Here is a 24,790-nt window from a genome sequence, read left to right as displayed (position 1 = left end):
CGAGGAGATCCCAGTGAAGGCTAGGGCAGGGCTGGAGGAGTGCTGCGCTAGCGGGTTGGGGGGCTGGGGGGGGGGGGGAACGGGGGAGCGCTCTCCCCCCGCGGAGCCCCTCCACTTCTGCTCCAGAGTTAAAGGGGTGCTCTGGGGGAACATTCCTCTAGCCCTGCCCCAGCCAGCCTCCACTCTCAACTCTCTAGAGGAGCATTCTTCCAGCCCTGCCCTAGCCTTCACTGGGATCTCCTGGGGAGCATTCCTGAAGCCCTGCCCCAGCCCAAGACGGGCTCCCTGGGGACGCATTCCTGCAGCACTCTCTCCCCATCTCTCTCCCTCCCCTTCCTCAAGACTCTCGCCTTCCTCCGCAGTCCAGCATTAGTGCGATCAATAGCACCGATCGCATCAGGGACACGAGGCAATCCATACCCATGCGCTCCCTTAGCGCACTGCAGTGGTCACGGCTTAAGTGCATGGAAAGGTGTTATACCTCTGGCAGACGGGGGGGAGACAATGGCCGCCATTGATCGCGGTGACATGTAACATCTTTCTCTTTTCTCCCAGTCCACCGGGCGTGGTCGACATGCAGCTAGCATCTGTTTAGACTTTACTTAGTTACTCTGTTTTGTCTCACTCCTGTGGTGAAACTCGTGTTTTACCGTAGATCACAGATGCAGAGTATGAGGCCCAGAATAAACATGTGAGGTAGTGAGGTTTATATGGGCATGTCTGGTTGTGGTAATACACTGTATACGCTTATGGGATATCAGCTGGGGGGAAAAAGAGCTGAGTTCTGTCAGGGAACAGCAAGCAAATTTCCATACGTGGATTGGTTCCAGTCAAGCTCTGCAATTTGTTTACCAAAAATAAAACATTTGAAATTGTAAAAATGGAAGGTTTAGCAGGTGCTGGTGGTTGATTAGAAAATGGTTCTAATAAAGGATCCATCTGTGAGTAGAGACTTGATGTAAGGCAGATTAATTGGTCATGGATGTCTACATAATGCCACATAGGAAATCTCCCATATTCCAGAGTATACACAAACACACGCGCGCACATTCAAAGTACTTGGTATGCCATCTAGAAGTTTCTTTTCTCCCACTGTGTTTGAATACTAATAGAGTGTTTCTGTGCAATCACAATACCCTAATGGCAATTAGATTCTTTTGTTTGGTTTCCACGGGGGCTCTTATCCAAACTGTGGTTTTTTTTCCACCATTGAGCAATTAAGAGTTATTTGTCCGTAAGATTGACATTTATAAAAGCCAGGCTTAATTATTGAAAAAATATGGCTGAGTCAGTCATGACCATATTGCAACGGTGCTGAAGATAGAAGGCCTGCCCCAGAATCAAATACACAACTCGTATCAACACAAATGTGTGTCCAGAACATCCGAATGAGGACAATTTGAAGATCATTTAAATTCATGCAGCGTTAGAGCACGCCCCCCTATCATGCATACCCTTTGTGTATTTATTTCCTAGCTTCCCGAAACAGGCTTGATGGAATTAGGTGTTACATTGACGAAAAAAAAGGTGACAGGAGGTGCTGCACTTAGTTTCCTTCAAACCCGTGCATGCTTTTGTTGGAGGACAGTAATGTGAAAGTGAACGGCGTATTGATTTTCACACCTTTAGTCAACTGAGCGTCACTTTGAATTTGCACGCATGAGCACACCCTGCGCACACATACATGTAAACAAGCGCCGCCCTGCACATGCGAAGTCACTCTTTCAATGAGCATGCGTGCATTTCTGCTTAAATTAGCACAAATCGGGGGGGGGGGGGGGGGCACGACAGAATGCACACGTGCACACTTATATACACACACACAAACAAACACGGGGCTCGGTTCGTGGGACTGTTCTACAGTTAGTGGAAAATCTTTGTGCAACTCGTGGGATATCCACAGTAGCCTGTAATTTGTGGCTTTTTGATTGTGGGTTGTAAAATATGAAATCAAACTGCGCTTGAATGTAAACAGAAAAGAGACTCCACTAGCTTTCTCATGAACAGGGCTTTGGCTTTGCTTTCGAGATGATAGGTTTATAGCTTCTGCACATCAGAATCGGGATTATTACTTGCGAGCCTCCTCATGTTATGTTTCAGAACAAGATAAAAAGAGACGAGGGCTGTGCCAAAACGTTGGTAAAATGTGTGTCGGGCTGGCGTTTCTCGACGCGGGCCCATCAGGACGTGCAAAAGGAGGACAGCAAGTCCAGGAGAAGCGCATTGGAAACCTTCAGTTCACATCATTAGTTCTGTCTGCCACCTTGTCAGGGTATTTATAGTCCTATTCATCCATCAACAGGTCAATGACACAGTCTGCCAATGGCATCCTTCTCTTTCACTCCCACTAGGCATTACTACTGCGGCTAGCGAACGGGACCAGCTGAGGGACTTTTCCTGCAGCGCGAGTCTGGTTCCAGTTGGTGGTCTGGTTACTGTGGGACCTCGTAGCTGCATGTTACACTCTAGTGAAAGGTTAGAATTGGTGTAGTACTGTATAAAAATGTTACACTGAAACAGGCAAGGACACAAAGCACATACTATAAATACACATACTGCAGCCTACAGTGATCTACTATAAGGACACATGGAGGCCTATTTGTGTGTCACGCCTGTCGATATTGATGTGCAGCACATATAGATAATGTGCTGTGTGAGGCCTGTGTGCGTGTCTGCGTTGTTGGATATCTACCAAGGAAAGTGGTAGTCTGGTGTTGCACTCCCCTCAGTGCAGCACACTAACACACATATTGTGGCATATTCTCTGGTGAAGGCATAGAGTGAGAGTGGGAGTGGGAGAAGAGCTGAGTGGCAGAGTGGAGGGGAGGCTCGGTGGGCTGAACGTTGTTTACCTGTCAGCTGGCATTGATTAATCTTGTGTTCGGTGAGATCGCTCAGCGACTCGAACACCTGCCGGCAGCTGTCGCAGCTGTGCAGCGCGGGCTCCTCCTCGTCGTCCTCTCCCTCCTCTGCTTCCTCTGGAGAGAGCAGCCTCTTCCTCAGACGCCCGGTCTCACCATCCTCCGCCGCCCTCTCGAGGGCGCACTCTGGATCTGCCGAGCCACAGGAAATGACAGCACCACATAGTCAGAGGGGTGACCCACACGGCGAGGCACTACAGCTTCCTCTGGGTGACAATAAAATAGATTTCTAGACTCTGGATTTAATAAAAACAATAATAAAAGCTGTAATAAAAATGCAGGTTCAATTTGGGCCTCTGTAACTCAACCACTCATGCCATAACGGAACGGTTGGGCAGGTGAGGGCGAGAGACACACAGGCACGCACAGACAAGGTGGCGCGACGCTCACACACACGCACACAAATCTAAGACACACATGCACACGCACACGCCTCTGTTATTAGAAATGGTTTTACGTTGTGTTTGCCCTGCTTCACCCAAGCAAAACTTCAGTATATGAAACTAGACTGATGGGAATATGTGTAGTTAATAAATCCTGGATTGCAGTTTTGGCTCGACCAAAGAAATATGAAATTCCGCCAGTGAGTGCTGAATTGCATCAGTCAGCGTCTATCGGAGGAGGCAGACCTCGCCATACTATCCAGACATCTACGCCAGAAGTGTGGATGTATGGAGCGCAGCAAGACACACACAAAAATTGAGATTGGTGTGCGTTAGGCTGTCGTCACGACACACTTCCTTAAATTATTCAGCCTTGCTCGCAGGCAGCCGCGGGTCGCACACATCAATATTCTCCAATCCATCTGCAGTTTTGTCTCTTGTTGTCTTTGTGCTGCAGCAGTGCCAGGGGTGGGCGACTGACTGAACCAGGACTAGGAATCATCTTTCAAGGCCGGCAGTCTAATCTGAAGATCTCGTCGCGGCGCTTACATATTCGGACGACAAATCAAACCTGGCGTTGTTCACTCACAGCGCGCCGTAAACAGCCTCCCTCGGAAGCATTGGTGAATCTGGCTTGCGACAGCGTCTTAAAAATAGGCGGCATGGCCTGCAGCCCTCTTTCTCCCCTGCTGTGACCATTGCACTTCACAATAAGACTGATTAAAAAGCCATACTTACAATCAAACAATCACGTCACCCTGGTTAAGGCTTTGTGGGAGAGGAGAGCCCTTGCACTTCACCGGCAGCCATTTTAAGCCCCACTGATGCAAGTGTTCCTCAGCTTCTGCTGAAACTCTGGACGGGAACGCGATGGAGGAAGCCTGTTTTTTTTTTTGTTTTTTTTCGCCTAGCACGCGGTTAACAGCGCTCGAGGACAAAGGCGTGTGTGGCACGGTGTAGCTGTATATAGGTGTAGCTGTATATAAACACCGGGTGTCTATACACATGGGCGGCCATTTTAAGTCCTCCTTCTGCAGGGTGCTCTTAAACTGTGAAATTCCTTAAGGAAAGGCGTTCATCAAGGCCACCCAGGATTTTTTTTTTCCTTTCCCCCCCCACTTGCGCCAAGTATTGATGTAAAATCACACCCTCCATTGTCCTTCCCTCTTGGCGACTGAGGCTCTCGGAACATGCCCTCTAAAAATATCAGCACTGTGGTCCCCAGTGGGACCATGCAGAACAGAACAGAAGGTGTTTCAAGAAAATGAAAATCCCAACCCAATCCTCACAGATGCAGGCCTTTCTTGCTCTGGGGGGGGAAACACTTCTGACTGAGTCCAAAAGCCACACAATATAGACTAATGATTCATGCACAGACACAGAATTCACAATCTGCACTTTTGTTTTTTTACCGAGTGCCTGTGGAGAAGGTTAAGGCTTAGATTCTTTTTTTCCAGCGGCCTTTATGAATCATTAATTTGTCTAATATTACAGCTCAATCCCATCAGACAAAAACAACCGATGGCTGCGTTTAAGCATTTTATGTTTGCAATTTAAAAAACACAACACATTTCTCAGTGCAGAAGGAAGATGCATTTTATTCTGTTTTTAATATTATCGTCACGTCTTTTCAGGGAACTTTATGCTATTAAATCCCAAAGAGATTCATGCGCGTGTGTGAGTTTAATAATCCCCACTTGCTTGTTTTTCTCTTGTTTCGAGCGACAAGTTTCAGCTGCAGCGTCGAGTGAAGCCACGCTGGGTCAGTGCTCTCGGTTGAGCCCAATGACCCCACGGTGCACCACTGTGATACGACGCTGGAAGTGTAAACTACTACACGTTTGTTTGGGGGTTGTTGGGGAAGCGCGAGTGAGGGTGGGGAGCAGGGGGGGGCTTGACACGGCAAGGTCACGTCCAACCCTGGGATTAAAGAGCCACGTCAATACTGAGGTTCCAGTGCCTCTGGGCCTCATACAGTAATCCATCAGATCAGGACATCCTCCTCTACCAGTCTCTACAGGCTGGACAGCGGATCGATACCAGCATGCTTGGAATGGCTGAAAATCACATGTGGAATATGGGGGGGGTGTGTATAGCATATTGAGATTTTTTTCATCATGCCTGGCGCCCTTGTTACTTTAGTTAATCAGCTTGACCAAGCTGGCATGGTAGGGAAGGACAAGAGGCAGGCCACATTGACCGCTGATCCATATTCTGAAAAGGTCGGCTCGAAGTAAGACGATCGCAGCTCGGACTGAGGAATTATTAACAAGGGGAATACGATGAAGATCTGACCAAAAGCAGACATTTTTAATCTTTATGATACTGAATCCACGTTAGTTTTGCACGAACAAAACGTGGATATCTGGATGGTGATTGACATCTTTACAGCCATGTAATATCTGTCTTGAGTGTGAGTCCATCCATCATGCACGCTCTTGTCTCTTATGGCGCCTAGTGACATTTATCATGCCACAACTTTCATCCTGCGAGTTAAAGAGTCCCCTGGACCCCCACCCTTATATTATCGAATATTTCTGCTCTTAAATATTTATAACCTTTTAATTGATATTCTCTTCTCTGCTCCCCTCGGTCCCACCAGGGACCCGCGGTCCCTAGCAGGGAAGCCTACACCCGTGCCCCCACTGCCGGGGCCCACACACTGAGATAGGTGGAGACACACTGACCACGGGGAGAGGAGGAAGGGCACGAATGTATAGGAATACTCCAAGAAAGCGTTTGGCCGAGCTGCACAGCCTGAAAATAGAATTATGATCTAATAAGTTATCGCTCACCATGAACCCTGCTTTTAGCCTTGCTAGAGATCTGTCTTAGCCTTTAAGATTAAAATACTGAGAGCATAAAACAAGAAAAACAGACTCGGAAAAGTTGTTGTTGGGTTTGAAGCCATTTTTGAAATGCAACATGTGATGGATGTCAGTGTCTTAAACTGAAATTCATTCAAATCTAGCCCCCAAAAGCACGACGTGAAACCACTCAGGGCTACGCTCGTGCTTGCCTGTAGATACAGTATGTCTCGCTGCATCTGGGTTCAGCCCGAGTCTTCCTTTGTGCTATGAAAGACCTCGGTGTCGGATACATCATTACCAGCTCACCCATCACCTCATTTCCCTCATCGTTTCCCAGAGATCCTGATTCTATGATGCCCCCCCTCCCCCTCTCCTCGGCAACCCACCCTACAACCACCCACCCCCAAGTTGGAATTAAGAATTTATTTCAACCAGCGAGCAGCTTCTGTCGACACATGTCGGCGGGCCTGATCAAAGGTGAGTGCGCTCCTTTATCAGAGTGAGGGAGGCTGTCAGAAATAGGAGGACATTAAGATTGAATAACCTTCACACGGTTGCCGGCACCTCATTATTTAAAAATCTAAAACTTTTGCCGAGCACCCGCCATATATATATATATATATATATAGGTCACACCACATTCTAATGCCACATGTGCCTCCGAGTGTATCCTCCTCTGTGTGGATGGGATTTGGGGCTCTCCACTTAGACCGTCACATCCACTGATCCCCCATCATTAAAGAATGTCATGATCCGACGACGCGGCTGTGCGCTTGACACTTGCCAGATTGTTAACGATCCTCAACAATTTGCATGGGGAGGGGGCGAGGGGGGGGGGGGTTGTGTTCATATGGTCGGCGCACGCAATTCCAGTTATCTGCTTCAAGTCCCCCGGATTCATATTAAGGACTAATTGCTGTTTAATGTTTTGATGCATTTGAAATTTGAAAGTAGATTAGCGAAGGTTGTTTGTCAAAAGCCATTTCTCTAAAAAAAAACACTGAGCACATTACAAGAACAAAGTGATGCGCCGACAGACAAATGTTTTCCCCCCTTGTTGCGTGTTACAACAAAAAAAAGAAAAGCATGCAGTACATTTATGATGAGGTTATGATGCGTGCCGAGTTAAAGAAAAAGATGCTGAAACAATTACAGGAGCCGTAAGAACAAGCACTGACGACGACAACATGACGGAAGCAGCCCATAGAACAGGTAGGCTACACAGACAGCATCATCCACCATTAAAATCTCTTAAAAAAAAAAAAAAAAAAAAAAAAAAAAGAGCCGAGCATACAAACAGGACGGCAAATCAAAGCAGCTGAATGAGAAACAACATTTGATCATACCAAACGCTATCTCCCTCTCTAATCCTCCCTCTCTCGCACGGAGTGATGATATTGAACGGAGCGCCTTGCTATGCCATTAGTGCAGTAAAACATCAAAGGAAATGAATAATAGAGAATATGATTTTCTGAAGTGGTGGTGTGAAAGAGTCCTTTCCCTCTTCCTGCTGTAGTGAGCCCTGCAGTACATTGATCTGTGGGCAGCCTCAACCAGAGCCGGACACCCGCGCCGCTGCGCTACGCCACTCTACCCCGTACAGCACCTTGCCACCCAGACGAACCCTTCAGATCCTCTGTAACAACGCTCCCATTTGCCTCAGTCCACTCTACTTTGACAGAGCAGACACCCTCATCCAAAAAAAACAGGCCGAGTCTGACACAGCCGAGAGCAAGCGAGAGAAAAAAAGAAAGGGATATATATATATATATATATATATATATATATATATATATATATATGAGAGAAGAAAAAGCACGGAGCATGTGGTTATAATTACACACAGGCAGCGCAGTGGTAAAGCCAAGCTGCAGATCTTAAGCCTGCTCGACACTCTCTGGGTAAAAAAGCGTACCGCCTCATTAAATCTCAGATATCACACTGTTCCTGCCCCTCTATACTATGCATAATACTGTCTGTCTTTGAGAGGGCATCTTTTGTTAGCATTTCTCCTTTGCTACATATCAAACATGAATGAGAAACAGGATGCGGGGCCTGCGGAACGCTCGCAGTCACAGAAGAGCACGACTGGGGGTCCTACTTATGAGGCAGATCTTGACACCATGTCTGATTAAGCCCTCGGCTTGTCAGGACTCTAATGGCTATTGTGGCCACGTCCGTCAAAGTGGCAAATGCATGACGAGTAGGTAAGCTTTTCCGCCACTTCTCAATTGGGAGTTAAAAAGGGCCTACTTTGGGCAGTGGTTTAACCACGAGGATGAATCGCTGCTGCTGCTGCAACGATCGAGACGCACAAGCGACGGGGGGGGGGGGGACATTTTAAAAGTTAAAGGAGACAACAAACAACTCTTTTCTTATTGACCATTCGGCAAACCGCATCCTGAGAGGGGGTTTTGAAAGAAGAAAAAAGAAAAAACGAAGTCAGACGAAGTCAAATGAGGAAAGTGAGAAATTAATTTGTGCGCCCTCCTGATTTCTCCACAGGCAGACATCGATCATGTGGCGGCTGTCTCCCCTCACTCTGGAGATAGAGGCGGTGGAGGGATGGGAAGAGGGGAGATTCGTGTGTCTGAGGGGGTCGCTGTAATCAGGCACACTCATTAGCTCTACTTTGGCTCTGGAAGACGGGAGGTCTCCGAGGCAAGTTTGCCTTTTATGCCCAGTCCTTCATCCCTTGAGTCGGGGGTTAGAGGCTGTCGAGGAGGCGGTTTCTCTCCTCGGCATTGCCCACCGATACCTATCAATACACATTAACTCAGCGGCGGACACGTATCTGCTTTTTTTCCCCAGAGATGAAGAAAAAAAGAAAATGTTGCAAAAATGTTTCAGATCAATCGGAAACGCATGAGAGGCGTGATGATGTTTAACACCAAAGGTCAGAAACCTTTGACTGGTGTCTACCTTTAAATACCTGCTACACGCCAAAGCCTACGTTTTGAAACAATAATACTGAAGTCAAAAGCAGAAGACTGGACCTATTGTGGTGATGCTTGCGTCCGTATTTTGCACTCAGAAAGCTCTGGGTAAATGCTGGACTAATGTGGCAGCCTAGGAGTACCCAGGGTCCCCAGCCTGCTGGGCAAAACCATCCATATCGGGTTTAAAATAACCACGCCTGAGACTTAACCTTTACCAGAGACAAATGAAATGAAAATATACAGTGTGGAGCATCAGGAGCAGGCTTCATTCATAGGGGGCTTTCTGCTAGCCTGACCTGAATTACCGCTCCGTTCCTGGAGGGCCACTGTGAATGGCACGCGCGGAGACAGGACACATTCATCTGGGTAGCTCTATTCTACATCATACAGAGGGTTGGGAAACAAAGAGTGTTAAAAAAAAAAAAAAACGGCAGGAACACACAGAAACACAGGGACAGCTATAAGCACACCTGCATGTATGCATGCACACAAACAAAGAAAGACGAAGAAGAGTGCCACCGCTCTGCCACTTCTTGTATACAGATGCATGCAACCATGCAGTTTACAGAGTGAAAACCTCAAAGACAGGAAATACACACTTTTTCTTAACATTCCGAACCCAACAAAGATTTTACAGACACACATGCACAATCAGACACATGATCCACTTTCCAGCCGAAAATTATGAAATATGAAATGGAGCATTACCGCTTGGAATGGCAGTCTGCCCAGGACTGTGCTGGTCCTCTGTCACATTGTCTTCTACTGCCAGAAACAGAGAAGGGGGAGAAAAAGAGGGAAAGAAACAGTTAACGGTGAAAAACAAGTTAGACACATTGAGATTTCCTTCTTTTATTATTTACTATTGAGGTTTTTCTGTATGGAAACTCCAGGAGATTTCAACAGCTTTCGACAGCTCAACCTGTGGTTTGGGAATCCACACAAGCCTTTCATATGGATGAGGTTTGGCAACAAGGCAAACAGCCACCCACGTAAATAACATATTGGACTGGGTAATGACGCGATGAATTATGAAACGTCCTCCCAACATCAACAGTGACCAAGTGAAAAACGCCTTGATGAAGGTAGCGGAGCGCCTCGCTAAATTAGAAAAAACAAGAGTCGTAGATCCCGGTAAAAAAAAAGCTGAACCTTCTTAAAGCCGACTGTGATCCAAACTTAAAAAGCAAAGAAAACATGAATGCATTAAACATATATTCACGTTACGCGTCGTAACAACCAAAGAGGCTGCAAAGTGCCTTTTCATCTTTTAAAAAGGACGGCTGACAAAGTAGTGACAGCTCGATCGGCACGCTGAAAATGCTCTCATTAGGCACATGGCAACTAAACCACTTTTGACTTTTTGAAAACAGCATGGCCTTGAAAAACTCAACTTCTGTTTAGTAAAAGGCAGGAACCTTTTACATTAGAGCCTTTTTTTTTTTGGGAACTGGTGAGAGTTCCTCGTGGCATGTCAAGTACAAGAAATGAAATGGATTTTAACAGCAGGAAGAGAACAAAAGAGTCTCCCACCTGTTCCATGTAAAATGAGGGTCTCACTGAGGACTTCTTACGCCTCTGCGTTCCACCCCTGCAGTTGAAATGCATTCTCCATTATGTCTTTTCTTTCTAGCCTTTCATTTTCCTGGGCAAAGAGGAAGGGGGAGTCTGACAGGACCTCCCAGTAGGGGAGTGTGGCAGTGACTGCCAAAGCAGAAACTGGCGCACTTTAAAAAAAAAAATAAAATAAAAATCGCACAAAATATCCTGTACTTTGCATAATTAAGGCAGGATCCTATGGTGGCAGTAGCCCCCTCAGGGGAGCAAGAGTCAGTGTCAAGCAGGGTGTCAAACCTCGGTGAAAAACCAAGAGGAAAGTGTCGAGCTGTTTCTTGTGAAGACGGTGAACGACCGTACGACGCTGTTTCGATGTCTGGCCTCGTCCGGCCAAAACTGAATACCGAAGCAATTCTTCTGAGACGCTTTTATTCAGAATTTCCTTCGTCAAAGAAATCGCACTCTTCACTCAATACATACCAACATACACAATATTGAAATATTTTCCTTTAGTTACTATTAGAATTGATGCACATATAAAATATGCTAAAGAAATGTCCATGGGTCTGGCAATTAATTAGCTAAATCAATTAAAAGTGATGGAACAGACATAGCTGGACACCATGGAGGTACGTCCCTCTGAGACACCAAAGAGGACTGCATCAGCCAACACAGAAACCACGTCCTGTTAAAGGAGGCCTTAGCGACTGACGCCCTGAGAGTTTAATGAGTTTCTCCAGCACTGTTGAGCGCCTTGCATCTAGGATCATTTAAATAGCTAGGGATGGGGGGGTCCTAATAAATCCCCCACGGTTCTATCAGAGATTGGTGGTGGGAGCCGGGGGTTTTTGTTTTGATTACTGTCCCTGTTGGCGAGATGAGGGAGTTCAGGCAGAAAAACTCCATTTCACAATTCCACGAGAACCTAAACATTACGGCGGCTTGCGACCAGCTTTGTCACCACTGTGAACTTATTAAAAGTTTTGTCATTTAAAGCAAATGGCGTCCGTCAACAGCGCAAAAAACGGTCCGCTCATTTGCACCTGTCTTCCGGATAATTAATAGCAAGCTAGGAGCGATAATGGAGGGTGAGCTGTCAGGTAAGGCCAGACCCCCGTGATGTTTCATACTGGCTGGACATTTGATCAACAATCGTGACACAGTACTGAAACAAATAGCTGGACCGGTTTAATTAAAAAACGCTCTCAACGCTCACGACCACTTCATAATGACAACGACTTCAGCGGAATAAAACTCAGTCCACATTGTTCTACGCGTCTCACCGCTATCAGTTAATTAATGTTTGACAAGGTACAGTGTATCACTCAGTTGGTGACAACCTGTAATCATGCTGCTAGGTTTTGTTGATACAATACCACACACACACGGGACCGTTTCAGCACTGCTCCTTTTGATTTTCAAAACGCGGAGCAGGAAAGACAATCCCCCAACAAGTGGCACAGCATTAAAGGCCACTAATTAACACACTGGCCACACACGAAAATGAATGCTGAGTAACCGTCGTCATATTGAGAGCGACAATCCCCAAGGCAGGACGTTTCCTTTTTAGCCATGAATTCATTTTCTACAGATAGGGGAGCAGAACGAGACGCAAACAACAAAACGCAAAGTAAAAAAAAAAGAGAAAAAAACAACAAAACAGATTGATCACCACATGCACACAGCCTGCATAAAACGGATGATTTAATAGACGTGAATAAGCAAAAACATGACAAACTCTCAGCGGCGTGGACCTTTCCTAATCTATCAAATGAATTCCTGCTGTGGAGGAGAAGAGTGACGAGCACGTACACGCACGCAAACACGTGTGTCTAATTACTGTACATATTTTTGTGCTTTTGTTTGTGCATTGCCACGTATTTGTGCGCGTATGCATCTCGCACACATCAGAAGAAAAGAAAAAGAAAGCAGCCCAGAGTGTGTTCCTGGATATGCGTGACTCATCTGCTTGGTTACAGCCAGCTTGGACGATACAGTGGCAAACACAATGGCTGTGTAATCCGCCCTGACTGACCAGCAAGGAGACGCTCGCCACAGGGACTACAACTCAATTTAGCTCAGGTCAAGAGGTCAACCCTCCTCAATTAGGGCCGGGAAGGGAGGGAGGGAGGACACACACTGCACATGAATAACTTTCTTAATGAGCATTATTTGAACTGGTGATTAGTGTCATAAAATATTTGCAATAGAGGAGCATGTTAATCACGTTGCGTAATATTTGTAATCCTTCATATATTAACACGTACTGTAAGCAAATCATAAGAACAAAAAAAAGAAGATTAAAAAAAAAAAAAAACTCCACTAGTAGCGAGACAAAAAAAATGTCACGAATCAATGATCCCGTTATGCAATTACTGCAAATTTAGCTTCCAAAAAAAATAAATGATTAATGCTGTTCATACAGGGGGGAACGAGACGGATGCAAATAAGCCTTGCAAACATTTTTTGGGTTTGCGGCAGCGATGCAAATCAATCACCGTCTCTGAATCAGGACTCTTTCTCCATGTGGCAGACAATCCATGACAACAAGCGAGACACATGCCACGGAGTAGGGAGAGATATCGGCCAGCTCCCGCGACACCCAGTCCAACACACTGAGCCGCATGTCAAGAGCACTGACAGCCGTGCTAATGGGATTTTTCCACGGCTCCATCATAATTTCCTTAATGATAATACTAACCATATTTTTGTGTCACATTAGAAAAGTGTTAATGGCTGTTATGCCACAGATCATTAATTGTGAACAGTCTGGAATACTGCAGCTTCCTCTAAACTAAGACTGACGCAACTGTTATAACAGGGGAGGAGAAATGGAGCCGGAGGAAGTACGTTTCTGTGTTTTGAATCGTTCAAATTGAGAAGAGGCCTTTGTGACATTTATCATTAAACGCACTGAATATAGTGGACTTTCAAAATAATAGAGTCAAATGAGTTTTGAGGAGTTCTGCTGACAAAAATACTCGGGCTTAAAGGTGCCACCACACTTTTTTTTTTTGTTACACAGACCTATGCTCACAGGGAGTGAAAGGGGAGTGGTTACGCATGTCATGACGGACACTGTTTCTTTTCTCCAAAAATTAATTAATTTGAATAGCAGTTTTATTTCACCTGACACGAAGGGAAATAAAAATGTGCTTCAAGTCTAATCTCCTCATCTCTGAGCAGAGGAATTTTAACGTAAAATTGCATTAACTTTATGTTCAAAAGGCCAATCACAGATTTTGCAAAATCAACCTTTATATTTAAAGAGTAAAGTAATATGCACTTTCATGACGAGCACAATTCGCTCATGTGGCGACAAATTTCAGCTCCTCGAAAACATCAAATATTTAAGGTGTACATGACACAGTGCTGATTTCATGAAAACCTCTGTACTTAAAGTAAATGGCGCAGAAAATATATTTATATATGCGGATGACAGGCCTGGAGACTTCCTCCTCAGCCAATAAACACGTCGGGCTTGAGACTGTCATTCGTGCGCCAGATGAAAATATCAACCCAGCCTCGCATTATTCAGGAAGTGCTGTAGGACGGGGCAACGTGGCAGTCATCATGCGCTACATGCAGGAGTTTTGAGCGAGATCCTCCCCTCTCTCTCTCTCTCTCGCTCGCTCTCTCTCTGCTCACCACCGACTGAGGCAATGTGCTGACCCAAAGCCTCTGCACATCAAAACAAAATTACAATGTGCCTACAGTTGAGAAATGTAGACGGCTCAGGATTGAGTAAATGTCAGTGGCGAGGGTGAAGTGTTTGCATATAAGCGAATGATGTATGGTCGTGTCCTGTGCCATTTATTCCCCCAAGCAATAACGTAGCCGGATCTGTCTCTCAGACTTAATTGAAACGGGACTTGTAATGTTGCCCTTTTCCTCAATGGGACCAAAAACATAACCTCTGACTCCCACAAGCAGCCAATACCGAGGAAGTGGGTGTGCTGGGCTACACAGGGGAAGAAAAGAGTGCCAACTGTCACGGCATTATTTTCTCATCTCCTGCGCACACACTTCCATGTCCGTACTATCCACGCCAGTCCCTAAAAACGCCGCACACGGTGCCCATTCTCCACCTTACCCTCCGTGTTCCACCAGCACCTCTGTTTATTTTACCTTCCGCAGAACAAAGTGTTCTTTCTGCGCAAAAAAAAAAAAGAAAGAAAAAAAAAGGGCAGCGTCCACATTGACCACTGCCTCAAGTTAGCAGAAGACAACCTATAAAAGTGAAACCTGAACTCTGCAACTGCGTTCTTTTCAGCGCAAACACGCGGTACGTGCTTGCGCACGAGGACACGCGTGAAAACGTGGTGCCGCAAATTTAGAGATGCTGCTTTTGTGACAACTAAATATTTTTACAAAACCCTGGAAATAAAATGACAATTCCTGTCTTCTGCTAAACAATAGAGGATAATACAGTGTCAGACAAGTACAAGGAAAGTTATTGTGGACATCTGTATAAGTGCATCTCTGTCCCCGAGGAAAGAGACAGACAAAGAACAATAAATAACATCTGCCTGGCCTTCTCTGGGTCCGATCCAAAGCAGGGAAATATCTATGACGTATCTGCATTTCTGCTCCGCTTCAGCAGCCGCTATGAGGACATAAAAGTCGAGATGTTTTGTGCACCACATTTTTCCAATTTAAATTTTACTGACAATAACAAAACAAACAATGTCATCACTCTGACTTCATTTGCATACTGATTTGCTCACTCTCCGTCTATCCCTCGCTCTCTCTCTCTCTCTCTCTCGCACACATAGATGTCCACGAATGTTGACAGATGTTCTTCAGAATTCTCACACACACACACACACACACACACACACACACACACGCACACACTTGTAGCATGTAGGCACGCTTGCAGGGGACTATTATATCTAAGTGACGTGTCTTTTGAGAATAGCAATTGTCAACGCCAACTAACAAAAAAAACAAAAAGAAGAAAAATCAGTCAATGCCAATCTGGTCTGGGAAAATATGGAATCTATGTATGGAGCTGTTTACTGTGAAAAGAGCAGTGCATGTCTGGAAACAGAATGTGACAATTTCAAGACATGCATGCACTCACATTTCCACCCTCTCCTGGGTATTGATTTAAAATGGTGGCTGCATGAATGTACTACCGCAGACCATGTAATCTTCCTTTGAGATGAAGACTTCCGAGAACGAAAGGGGAGAGAGAAAAGGGGTCCACAGACCACAAGCTGGGAATGTGAAATTGTGGACAATTATTTGCTGAGCAAAATACAATGCCTGCCAGATGAACTGGAGCTCAACCTCCAAAAGAGCCCAGCAGCCCCCCCACACACACATAAACACTACCAAAATGCTACAGAGAGAAAAGTAGTGTGTGAATATGTGTGTGTGTGCGCTCATGCATGTTGCTCTGTCTCTATCTCCCCCACCCCCCCTCTCACTCACATGTACAATCAGACACAAATGCATGGTCGAATTACCACCAGTCCAACTCTGTGTGAAAAAAAGTAACAAAAAATAAAAATCACACAGGATGTCTACTGTGCATATCCTGACGTGCTGAGATTTGATATGAAATAAAAACATCATAAAGTTCATTTGTTTTTCCTGCCTTGCCTGATAAATCCAGATGTTTTTACGTCCAATTAGCACTAAAACACTACCACTAATTTATCTCTTAACTATTGCACACACACACACACATCATAGCCCTCCCTTTCTTCAACATATAAAATGTTTCCTCCTTAGTTTCTCAGACAGAGGGAAGGGGGGGGGGGAGGTCACGTGACTCTGCGCCCCATTCCATCAGACGGCTTAAGTTCCGACCAGGAGCGTCTTTAACACATCCAGATGTTTGCCAGCGTCGCCCTGCACTGTTGCATCTCGAGATTATCCATTGCCCCGGCCCCTTGCACTTTTAACTATATCATCACGATACAAGCCTGAACTGTAAACGGCCAGCGTTGTTTTTTTATACCCGATGCCAAGTAACGTTACGTAGCTACATGCAGTCGATCCCATGCGCAACACAAACAGGAAGAACACTTGGTAATGCGTAAAAAAACAAAAAAAAACAAAATAGGGGCAGACAGTTACATTTCAGTGAGCGATAAGTTCAGTTCATGCTCGTTTAGACTGGTCATCAGCCTCAAATAAAATGTGCGGAGAGCCACCATAGGCTTATCACTTACCTTTCAGTGATCTTGGCTTAGCTTGCTTGCGGCGCGACATCCTATAGAAAACGCTGAAGTTGCTCAGTTTCAGTCTGACAATTTGCGTAAAACGGGATTGTCTAAAGGCAGTCTCTCTCTAAATTCCACTGGCCACAATCGCGGCAGCCTTTTTACCATTACAGAACGATGCAACTTAGCCCTTTGCCGTGCGGTCTAAACACGAGTTTGCCGTTGTTATTTTTTTTTTTTGTGTGATGATGAGTAGGTGGATGTTATAAAATCCAATTACCCCGATCGGTACAGGCGACTCTATTTAGTTGAGCTGGGTATCTGGAAAAGTGTGAGAATATAGTAATCCCCCGTCATGCGCTTCCATTCTCCGGGAAAACACACACGCGTGCAGGCATGATGTTCGTTTAGAAATAAAAGCGGAATATTTGCTTTTCGCATCTCATCTCAAATGCATCCGCGCGAGAAAGACATCAGCCAAACGCCTCCTGTGAGAGTACAAAAAAAATGCAACAAAACCACAAAAAAAAGAAGGAAAAATGATAATAACACTTTTCACTTCATATCCACCTAACAGCATCAAAACTATTATAGACTCTTCCTTCTCTTTACTCCAGTCAGCTAATCATGAATTAGGTTCGGAATCTGATCTAAGTCTACGTCTAAATTGCTCTTAAAAGAGGATGAAGAAGCAGAGAGAAGATGGAAGCTCCCTCCTCATCACAAACCTGCAAGGTCTTGGACTGCGCTGTCGCTCCGGTAGTCCACATAATAATGGAAAATGGAAGCAAGGCCCCCAAAGCCATCAGGATGGCTCCAGAGGGGGCCCCTACCCCGCAGGGACTCGCTCTGTACGTAATCACTGAGGAAATCATTGTCAGCCTGCCTGCACTCACACACAGACAGAGAGGCATGATTAAAATCCTAGGGATCACGGCAAGATGCGGATTGCTGGATCTGCTGGTCCCCGGATCCGGAGTCGAACTCTAAACCCAAAGTCGGCTTGCTCACCCTGGCGTCTCCTCCGCCTCAGCTCGCCGTCGGCCACTCTCCGTCTACGGCAGACGGACTGGTCCCCCTTCTGGTAGAAATGGTTCAGCAGAAATACATTTTCTGTGAGGCTGTTGACATATATGACATGCGATGGCACGCATAGAATTTTGGGATGATGGCTTTATTTACTGCAGAGTTGGTTTTTTTTCTTCTTCACCATTATCATTCACTATGAATTAAATGATAGCCTCTTGTATCCCTTTAATTTGGATTCTATTTATAAAGAAATAACTCTTGGTTTTTAAAAATAATATATTGATTATTTTGAGGTTGAGTCAAAAGATGCTAAGACATTAGTATTATTATAAGTTTTTCTTTTGTCTTTATTTTTTTATTTTATCATTTCGATAATTATCATTCCAGGATAAGTTCCGGTAAAATGAACTCTAATCTTAGTATTCAAATTTTGAAGTGATTTAATTAGGCCTATTATTGTTTTGTTTTTTAGAAGATGTAAAATTTCACACAACCTCTTTCTTTCTCTTTCTATCTCAAACACAACGGTGCATTGGAATCCACCCTCACCTGCATGATAACATGCAAGCCCCCATGCTACCCCTGCTATGTGAAAATGAGATCCAGAGAGGAGTCCTGCAGAGAGCTTCTCACCCTGCCCCTCTGCAGCCTGTAGGCGGCCTCCGCCAGGGGCCCCATCTAAAAATCACAGTCACGCGACTCGCCTTTTTCCCCACTTTCAATTGGCATTTTCTTCTCCGACTGATTCACAGAGACAAGTCGTAAGAGGAGAGCGAGCTTTTCCCTGCACACCTACGGGGGAAGGAGGGAAACAGTCGATAGGGCAACTCCCAAACACGGGCTGGAGTAGAGGAAGAAAATTAACAACAACCTTTGATAGCCTCTACCGTGGCTGAATTTAACTTCGCTAAAAGGAAATTATCCACTAAAGTTAACCAAAAACTATAAAAGTTAATGATGTGAGTACATAATAAGGCTGCTCTTATTCTATAGGGTGTTCCCACCTTTTAATGTGGAGTTCATAATGAGGCCTTATACTGTTATTGACATCTAAGGTAATCACCTACAGCAGCACAACATAATAAATGTAATAGAAAATTCTGTCTGGTAGCTGACAGTCATTATTAGCCTCCTTTAGAAGAGGCCTTGTTATTTCCCCTCTTATATCCCTAATGGGCAGCAGATGTGAGACTTAAACATAATAAATGGGGACTTATGACCTACATATGATGTCAATGCTTCCATTCGGTTTGCTCAATTTGAAATCGTGCAATTTCATCCGCACCCCTTTTCGCTTTTGTTTTTTTCAAATCATTTCCCCACCCACACGCTGCCACGAATGCGTGCCGAAGATCAATGAAACAAAGTATGACACAGATTGACGTGATGCGCTTTGGTAAATTCAAAGCCCTCACAAGCTACAGTAAAGTTGGTAAACACACACATATGAAACATCTATTTGTAGGTGCTTGGAATCTGTCAGGAGATCCCAGCGTGCCTTAAAACTTCAATCTTAACAATGCTCCGAAGTTCTCCCCTCTGTCTCAGCGCTCTGTCAGGCGGCTCTCCCAAAGTTTTACCACCTTGCCTCCCCCCCATACCTCTCGAATGCTCTCCCAAAAACAAACAAACAGTGCTCTTCAGTCCTCCAGGGCTCTTTGCTACTTTCATTAGTGACAAAGTAACTGGGAAAAGGCTCGACTTGACTCAGTGCTCGCACAGTTCAGTCTCTAAGTTACAGTACATACTTGCTCAGAAGTTGTTTTTTTTTTTTTGTCCCCCTCTTCAAGTGAAGAAACCTCATGTGAGGAATGTTGCTCATGATGCTCCACAAACTGCCTGACATGGCTGGTCCCTCGGGGATGACTTTATAAATATGGAAAGGAGAATCAAATATACATTTTTGGGAGCAAATAGGCACAATGAAAATCAACAAAAAAATGCTTTTGTTTCAAGTCTCACCTCTCAGCACGAGGGAAAAGGGAATCAAACAAAGATGAATGAGAAAAATAAAATAAAAATAAAAAAACGTGACATGTTTGTCATAAAAAAACGATGCCAGCCAGGAAATGTTCTATTTGGCATGTGCCTTTATGAAAATTAAGCAAGCGATTCATTCGTGTAGGCCTACACGGTGCATCTTCGCATTTACTCATTCACATAAACGACTTAATCGACTCTCTAATTGTTCTGTCCTTCAAAAAATTCTACGCTGCCATGAAATGCCTTTGAAATGCTATCAAACGCACAGTCTGTTTTCAGATCACCTAAGCTTCTTACATCTGTAGTAAAACTGAGCAGTTATGTGGAGATTTGTTCCTTTTTCCACCACCCATAGCTTTTAGTTAGACATCGAGACGCCGCAGCAAGTGTGCGTGCCGCAGCATTGGAGATTTCACTCTGCCTCTCTGCGGGGGTGAAACGTTCCCCCGAGGAATCAGTGGCCCTCGGGTGGCGAGACCCTCCAGCAGTTCTTCCTGACCCTGTGGCCCGCTCGCCCTCTGACCATTTTGGCTCCGACTGCACATTGTCCAAAAAAAAAAAAAAAAAAAAGTATTAACTGAACTTTAAAACCCAGAGAAAGTTTTAATCCAAATGAAGTGTCTCCTGTAGAAATAATAATCACTGAAGGCTATTTTAGTAGAATTCTCTCGCAAATGGTGAAAAAAAAAAAAAGTGACGGCTTAAAAGCAGTCGGTCAATTACGCTCGTTAGAACGGGGCCGATACACAGACATGCATGTGCACCAAACCGCGCACACACACTTGACTTGCCTCATTAAAACCCATCCAGCTACTAGAACTCAGAGATGTGAATGTTTCCCTTGAGGAGCAGGGCACATTCATTTTCGAGAAAGGCAGAAGATTCAACTTTTTTCTTACTTGCTTATAATTACAGAGATTGCTGAAATGCATGACCCTGAGAATAAGGCTGAGTCCTGGGAGAGTCCACCAGAAGCATCACCATCTTCAGTCTTGCTCTCCATTGTGCGTCTCCCTGGTTGGATGCCACCCACACCAGGCATGAGTGAGGTCGAGGCAGCGCCCCCATCACCAGAGGAGTGCACCCCTGGGACTTTAACTCTGCTCCAACAAGCCAAACTCCTGAGGCTGAGAAAAAGGAAAAAAATAAGTCTAGATAGCGAGTGACTAAAAACATTGCGCTCTCCGAGCACGGAGACATACTTCCACGGTAAACTGATTTAAAAAAAAAAAAAAAAAGAACGAACAAAAACAACAGCTAACAATCAGATGGCTTCAGAGTTGGCAAGAAAGGGTCAGCGCTTGCTTTCCAACTTCACTTTTATCCAAATTGCTGGGCAATTAAACACTTACGGTATCATATGTATGCAGTTCACATAAACATTGGGCCTGTCTCCAACAAGAACTAGTCCATATAATGACCAAAAACAGCATGGAAACCACATCAGCTTACTCCTGATTCGCCGCTAAGCCACGCCTTGTTTCGATAAAAGGTCAGCGGCAGGGCCCCATGTCGCAACATCCTTTAAACAAACTGAAGGATGTCTACAAAGTATAGAGGGAATGTTGAGTGAGTGGTCGTCGTTTCGGCAGTGACCTTCCAGCTGGATATATCCACAACTTCCGTCTTCCCAAGCCAAGGAGCCCCGTGGAGCAACTCCCAAACCGGGTCATTAGCGCAGTGGTGTCACCAGACAGCGCATCACGGGCCAGAGAGGGAGCAAGAGGGGGACTCCTGGCACCGTGGCGGCTGCTGTGCGATTTGACATTCAGGGCTGGCTGATCTATGGGGCTGGGGAGACAGTGCCCTTGCTCTGGGTCTTCGTGAGGAGAAGGTCCTGGCAGTTTCCCCCTTACTTACTCCATCATAAAAACCCGAGGTCATGAGACGTTAGACGTAGCCCTGACTTGCAGCATCACGACCCGAGCCGTAGGGCGGTGTCTTGGCTTTGGTGACAATATTCTGGATCCAGCACTGAAAGTTATTTCACATCATCGGCTAGCTCAGTGGTTCTCAAACTGTGGGGCGCACCCCTCTAGTGGGGCGTGGTGGTATTACAGGTGGGGCACAGGGGGAAATGCAGAAAATCTTTTTTTTTTTTTTCTTTTTCTTTTTTTAAAGTAATGAATAAATACATGGCGAAATGTATGGAAGCCCGTTTCCGCCACTGAGGAAAAATTACAGATCCTGTAAGTCATTATAATGAGATACTATCTCAAAATAATGACATAGCATGACTTAGCATCTCATAATTATGAGATGCTATCTCATTTTTATGAGATGCTATCTCATTTTTATGAGATGCTATCTCATTTTTATGAGATATGCACAGGTTGGACGTTATTGTTGAAAACATATGCAGTATAAAACTCTTTATAGCCAAATATTTGAACTTGTTTTGTTTAGTTTTTCACAGGTTGCACTTTATTGTTATCTTGAAAAGATGTTTAGTGCAAAACAGGTTAATTGCAGCCAATTGCAATAAGCTATATTTTGCTTAATTTGCATTGTTCTAACAAAGTGATTGCACATTTTATTTGTTTTTGTCTGATGGAGCAATCTGGTTTACTTAAAAGTGATTGCAATTTTCTTTATTCTATTATTTGAAAAAGCACAGACGGAGGAGTCACAATATGTTATTTCAATAAAAATTCAACATGGAACATTTTGTTACAATTTTGTTGGGGCATGAACATTTTTCTTCCTCCAAAGTGGGGCGCGACAGAAAAAGTTTGAGAACCACTGGGCTAGCTCGTGATTAAATTCCTCAGACGAGCTGAAACATCTCCACTCACTCACCAGCTGGCTGCTTTACTGTAATGCCCAGAATATGCAACGACTAAACGGGCAGCAGAATTATGCTCTCAGACCCACTTTAAATTGCTCGTCCTGACAATAACCTCCACAAAGATGTGTTGCTGGCATGAAGAATAGCATTTAACCACAACGGGACGGTTTCATAGTGCGATCAAAAACCATTCTAGGGGTTTTATGTCCTTCTCGAATGGCTTTGACCTCCACAGCCCGTTTCCAGCAAATGGTGACCACTCTGGCCATGCCAAGAAAGAGGATCCCCCGGGGGTATTACCATGAGCCAAGACGAACATAAAAATCTCGCAGTGAAAGATGGACATTTTCCACTTGGCACCGCCACACAAGATGAGAGGGAAAAGATAGCAAACCTTTCAACACTTTTTTTTCTTTTTTGTACTGGAATGAGAGTGATTTTTTTTTCTTGCTCATTACCACTCTCTCATTAGGAGATCTTCACTGCGAGATGAGATCAAGCCTACTCACCCCTCTATAACTAAGCTGCTGTAAGTGTGCTACAGAGCCCCTTATCATACAGAGCATTTCACACAATCAGCCAGACTCACCTCCAAGTGCCACCGATGTCTGGTTACCAGGTTCAATGGATCTCACATTGAATTTAATAAGTAAGTTGAGCATAATTTCCGGAATTAAGACGTAAAACATGGATGAAGAACATGGCTAAAGCTAAGTAGCTATGGTGGTGTGTTGCATTGATGATTAAACTAAGAAACAAAATGGTTTATGGCTATTAACTTAAAAGGGACAGTTCACCCCAATATCAAAAAATACATATTACTAAATACATATATATTCTTACCTGTTGAGCTATTTATCACTCTAGATTGTTTTGGCCTGAGTTGCCTAGTTTTCAGCCATAGAGATGTCTGCCTTCACTCCAATATAATGGGACTATATGCCACTACTAAAAAGCCAAAAAGAGCATTTTCATGTGGGAACTATTGGCTTTCAACCAGAGTTCCTACATGAAAATGCTCACAACAAGGTCTGCGGATGACTTCTGGAAAGAGACATGGCTGTTGAGTTTTTCAAATTCATTTTTTTGGATGATATGAGCGTCACAGGCCGAATGTGATTTAGTCCCATTATATTGGAAGGAAAGAAGACGTCCCTTGGCCAATATCTCCAAAACTAGGCAACTCACACAAAAACAATCTAGATTGACTAATAGCTCTACGGGTAAGAGGAAAAATGTGTATATTTGTCTCGCTTGCAGAATAATGAGCTGTCGTGCAAGTTAAGGGCAGCCATCTCCTCATCAGCGTGTCCAATTTACTTCGGGATCGTCCCGGGAAAAGAGGCAGCTGTGTGGAATGACTGGTGTGTTGTAGCTGTGTGAAGGCATGTGGATTAAAAAAAGGCTCTGAAGGATTAGAAGAACCCTCACTCCCAGGCCTTTGCACCCATTATTCCTCCTCACTCCTCCTCACTCCTCCTCCTCACTCCTCCTCACCTTCATCACTCGCCACCCGCCCACCACCTCTCTCGCTCCCCGATGACTCTCCCACTTCCCCAACAGTTGCATAAGCCCCGAAGAACCTCTCTCCGGACCCCGGTGGCGGGAGTTGGGAGGCCGTTAATTAAAAGAAAAAGGTTAACACACGCGGGGCTAGGCAGAAGGCACGTTCAGGAGGCTCCCTTGGTAGAGCAGCTGCTCACCGTTTCCTCCCTCAGAGGCCCACGACCCAGGGATGGAAGCCAGGTGATCGGGGAAACCAGGATGAAGGAGTGACTGGGCCATAAAGGATGGAGCCGATTTGACCCTCACGCTAAGGAGCAGCCAGGGGGTGCAGCGAGCGGTTCCGCTCACCTGTCCAGCGCCTCCCTGCCCGGGCCTTGGAGCTGATTAGTGTGTCCCAGAGAAGGTCTCACCTCCCTAAACACACACACACACACACACACACACACACACACACACACACACACACTCGTTAGACAGTGGGACGCATGCCAGGCCCATTTAAAGGAGTATGTCACGGAGGTAAGGAGCAACAGACCAAGTGTGGGATGAAGGGAGACAAGGAGAGGTACTGGAACGGCCTTTAGGAGGGTAAAAAGTCAAGCTGGACATCAAATAAAGGGGTCAAAGGATTACGCGGGATCGAACACACAGAAGTTGAGTCTCGGAGAACAAGCCCATCAAGATCCTGCACAGCTGTT

At 45.1% G+C, this 24,790-nt stretch overlaps 1 protein-coding gene across 8 annotated transcripts in view; it reads right to left on the bottom strand.

Moving 5' to 3' along the window:
* Positions 1 to 24,494, bottom strand: part of LOC116387637 (zinc finger protein 521) — a 96,885-nt gene extending 72,391 nt beyond the window's left edge. The window contains exons 1-3 of one of the 8 annotated variants that reach the window (XM_031854898.1): positions 24,290 to 24,494; positions 9,762 to 9,815; positions 2,853 to 3,053 (exon numbers count right to left, since the gene is read on the bottom strand). In XM_031854898.1, coding sequence (XP_031710758.1) covers positions 2,853 to 3,053; positions 9,762 to 9,815; positions 24,290 to 24,371 — 337 coding nt within the window. In that variant the 5' untranslated portion in view covers positions 24,372 to 24,494. Of the gene's footprint in view, positions 1 to 2,852; positions 3,054 to 9,761; positions 9,819 to 16,795; positions 17,691 to 24,289 lie in introns of those variants that run through there. The other 7 variants (XM_031854902.1, XM_031854903.1, XM_031854905.1 and 4 more) reach the window with 7 other exon arrangements.
* Between the last annotated feature and the right edge of the window lie 296 nt (positions 24,495 to 24,790).

The sequence above is a fragment of the Anarrhichthys ocellatus genome, unplaced genomic scaffold (assembly GCF_004355925.1).
Source record: "Anarrhichthys ocellatus isolate YVR2014 unplaced genomic scaffold, GSC_Weel_1.0 scaffold15, whole genome shotgun sequence".
NCBI classification, from domain to species: domain Eukaryota; kingdom Metazoa; phylum Chordata; class Actinopteri; order Perciformes; family Anarhichadidae; genus Anarrhichthys; species Anarrhichthys ocellatus.
The sequence above is the reverse complement of the archived record's forward strand: the minus strand, read 5'-3'. Positions and strand labels throughout refer to the sequence as shown.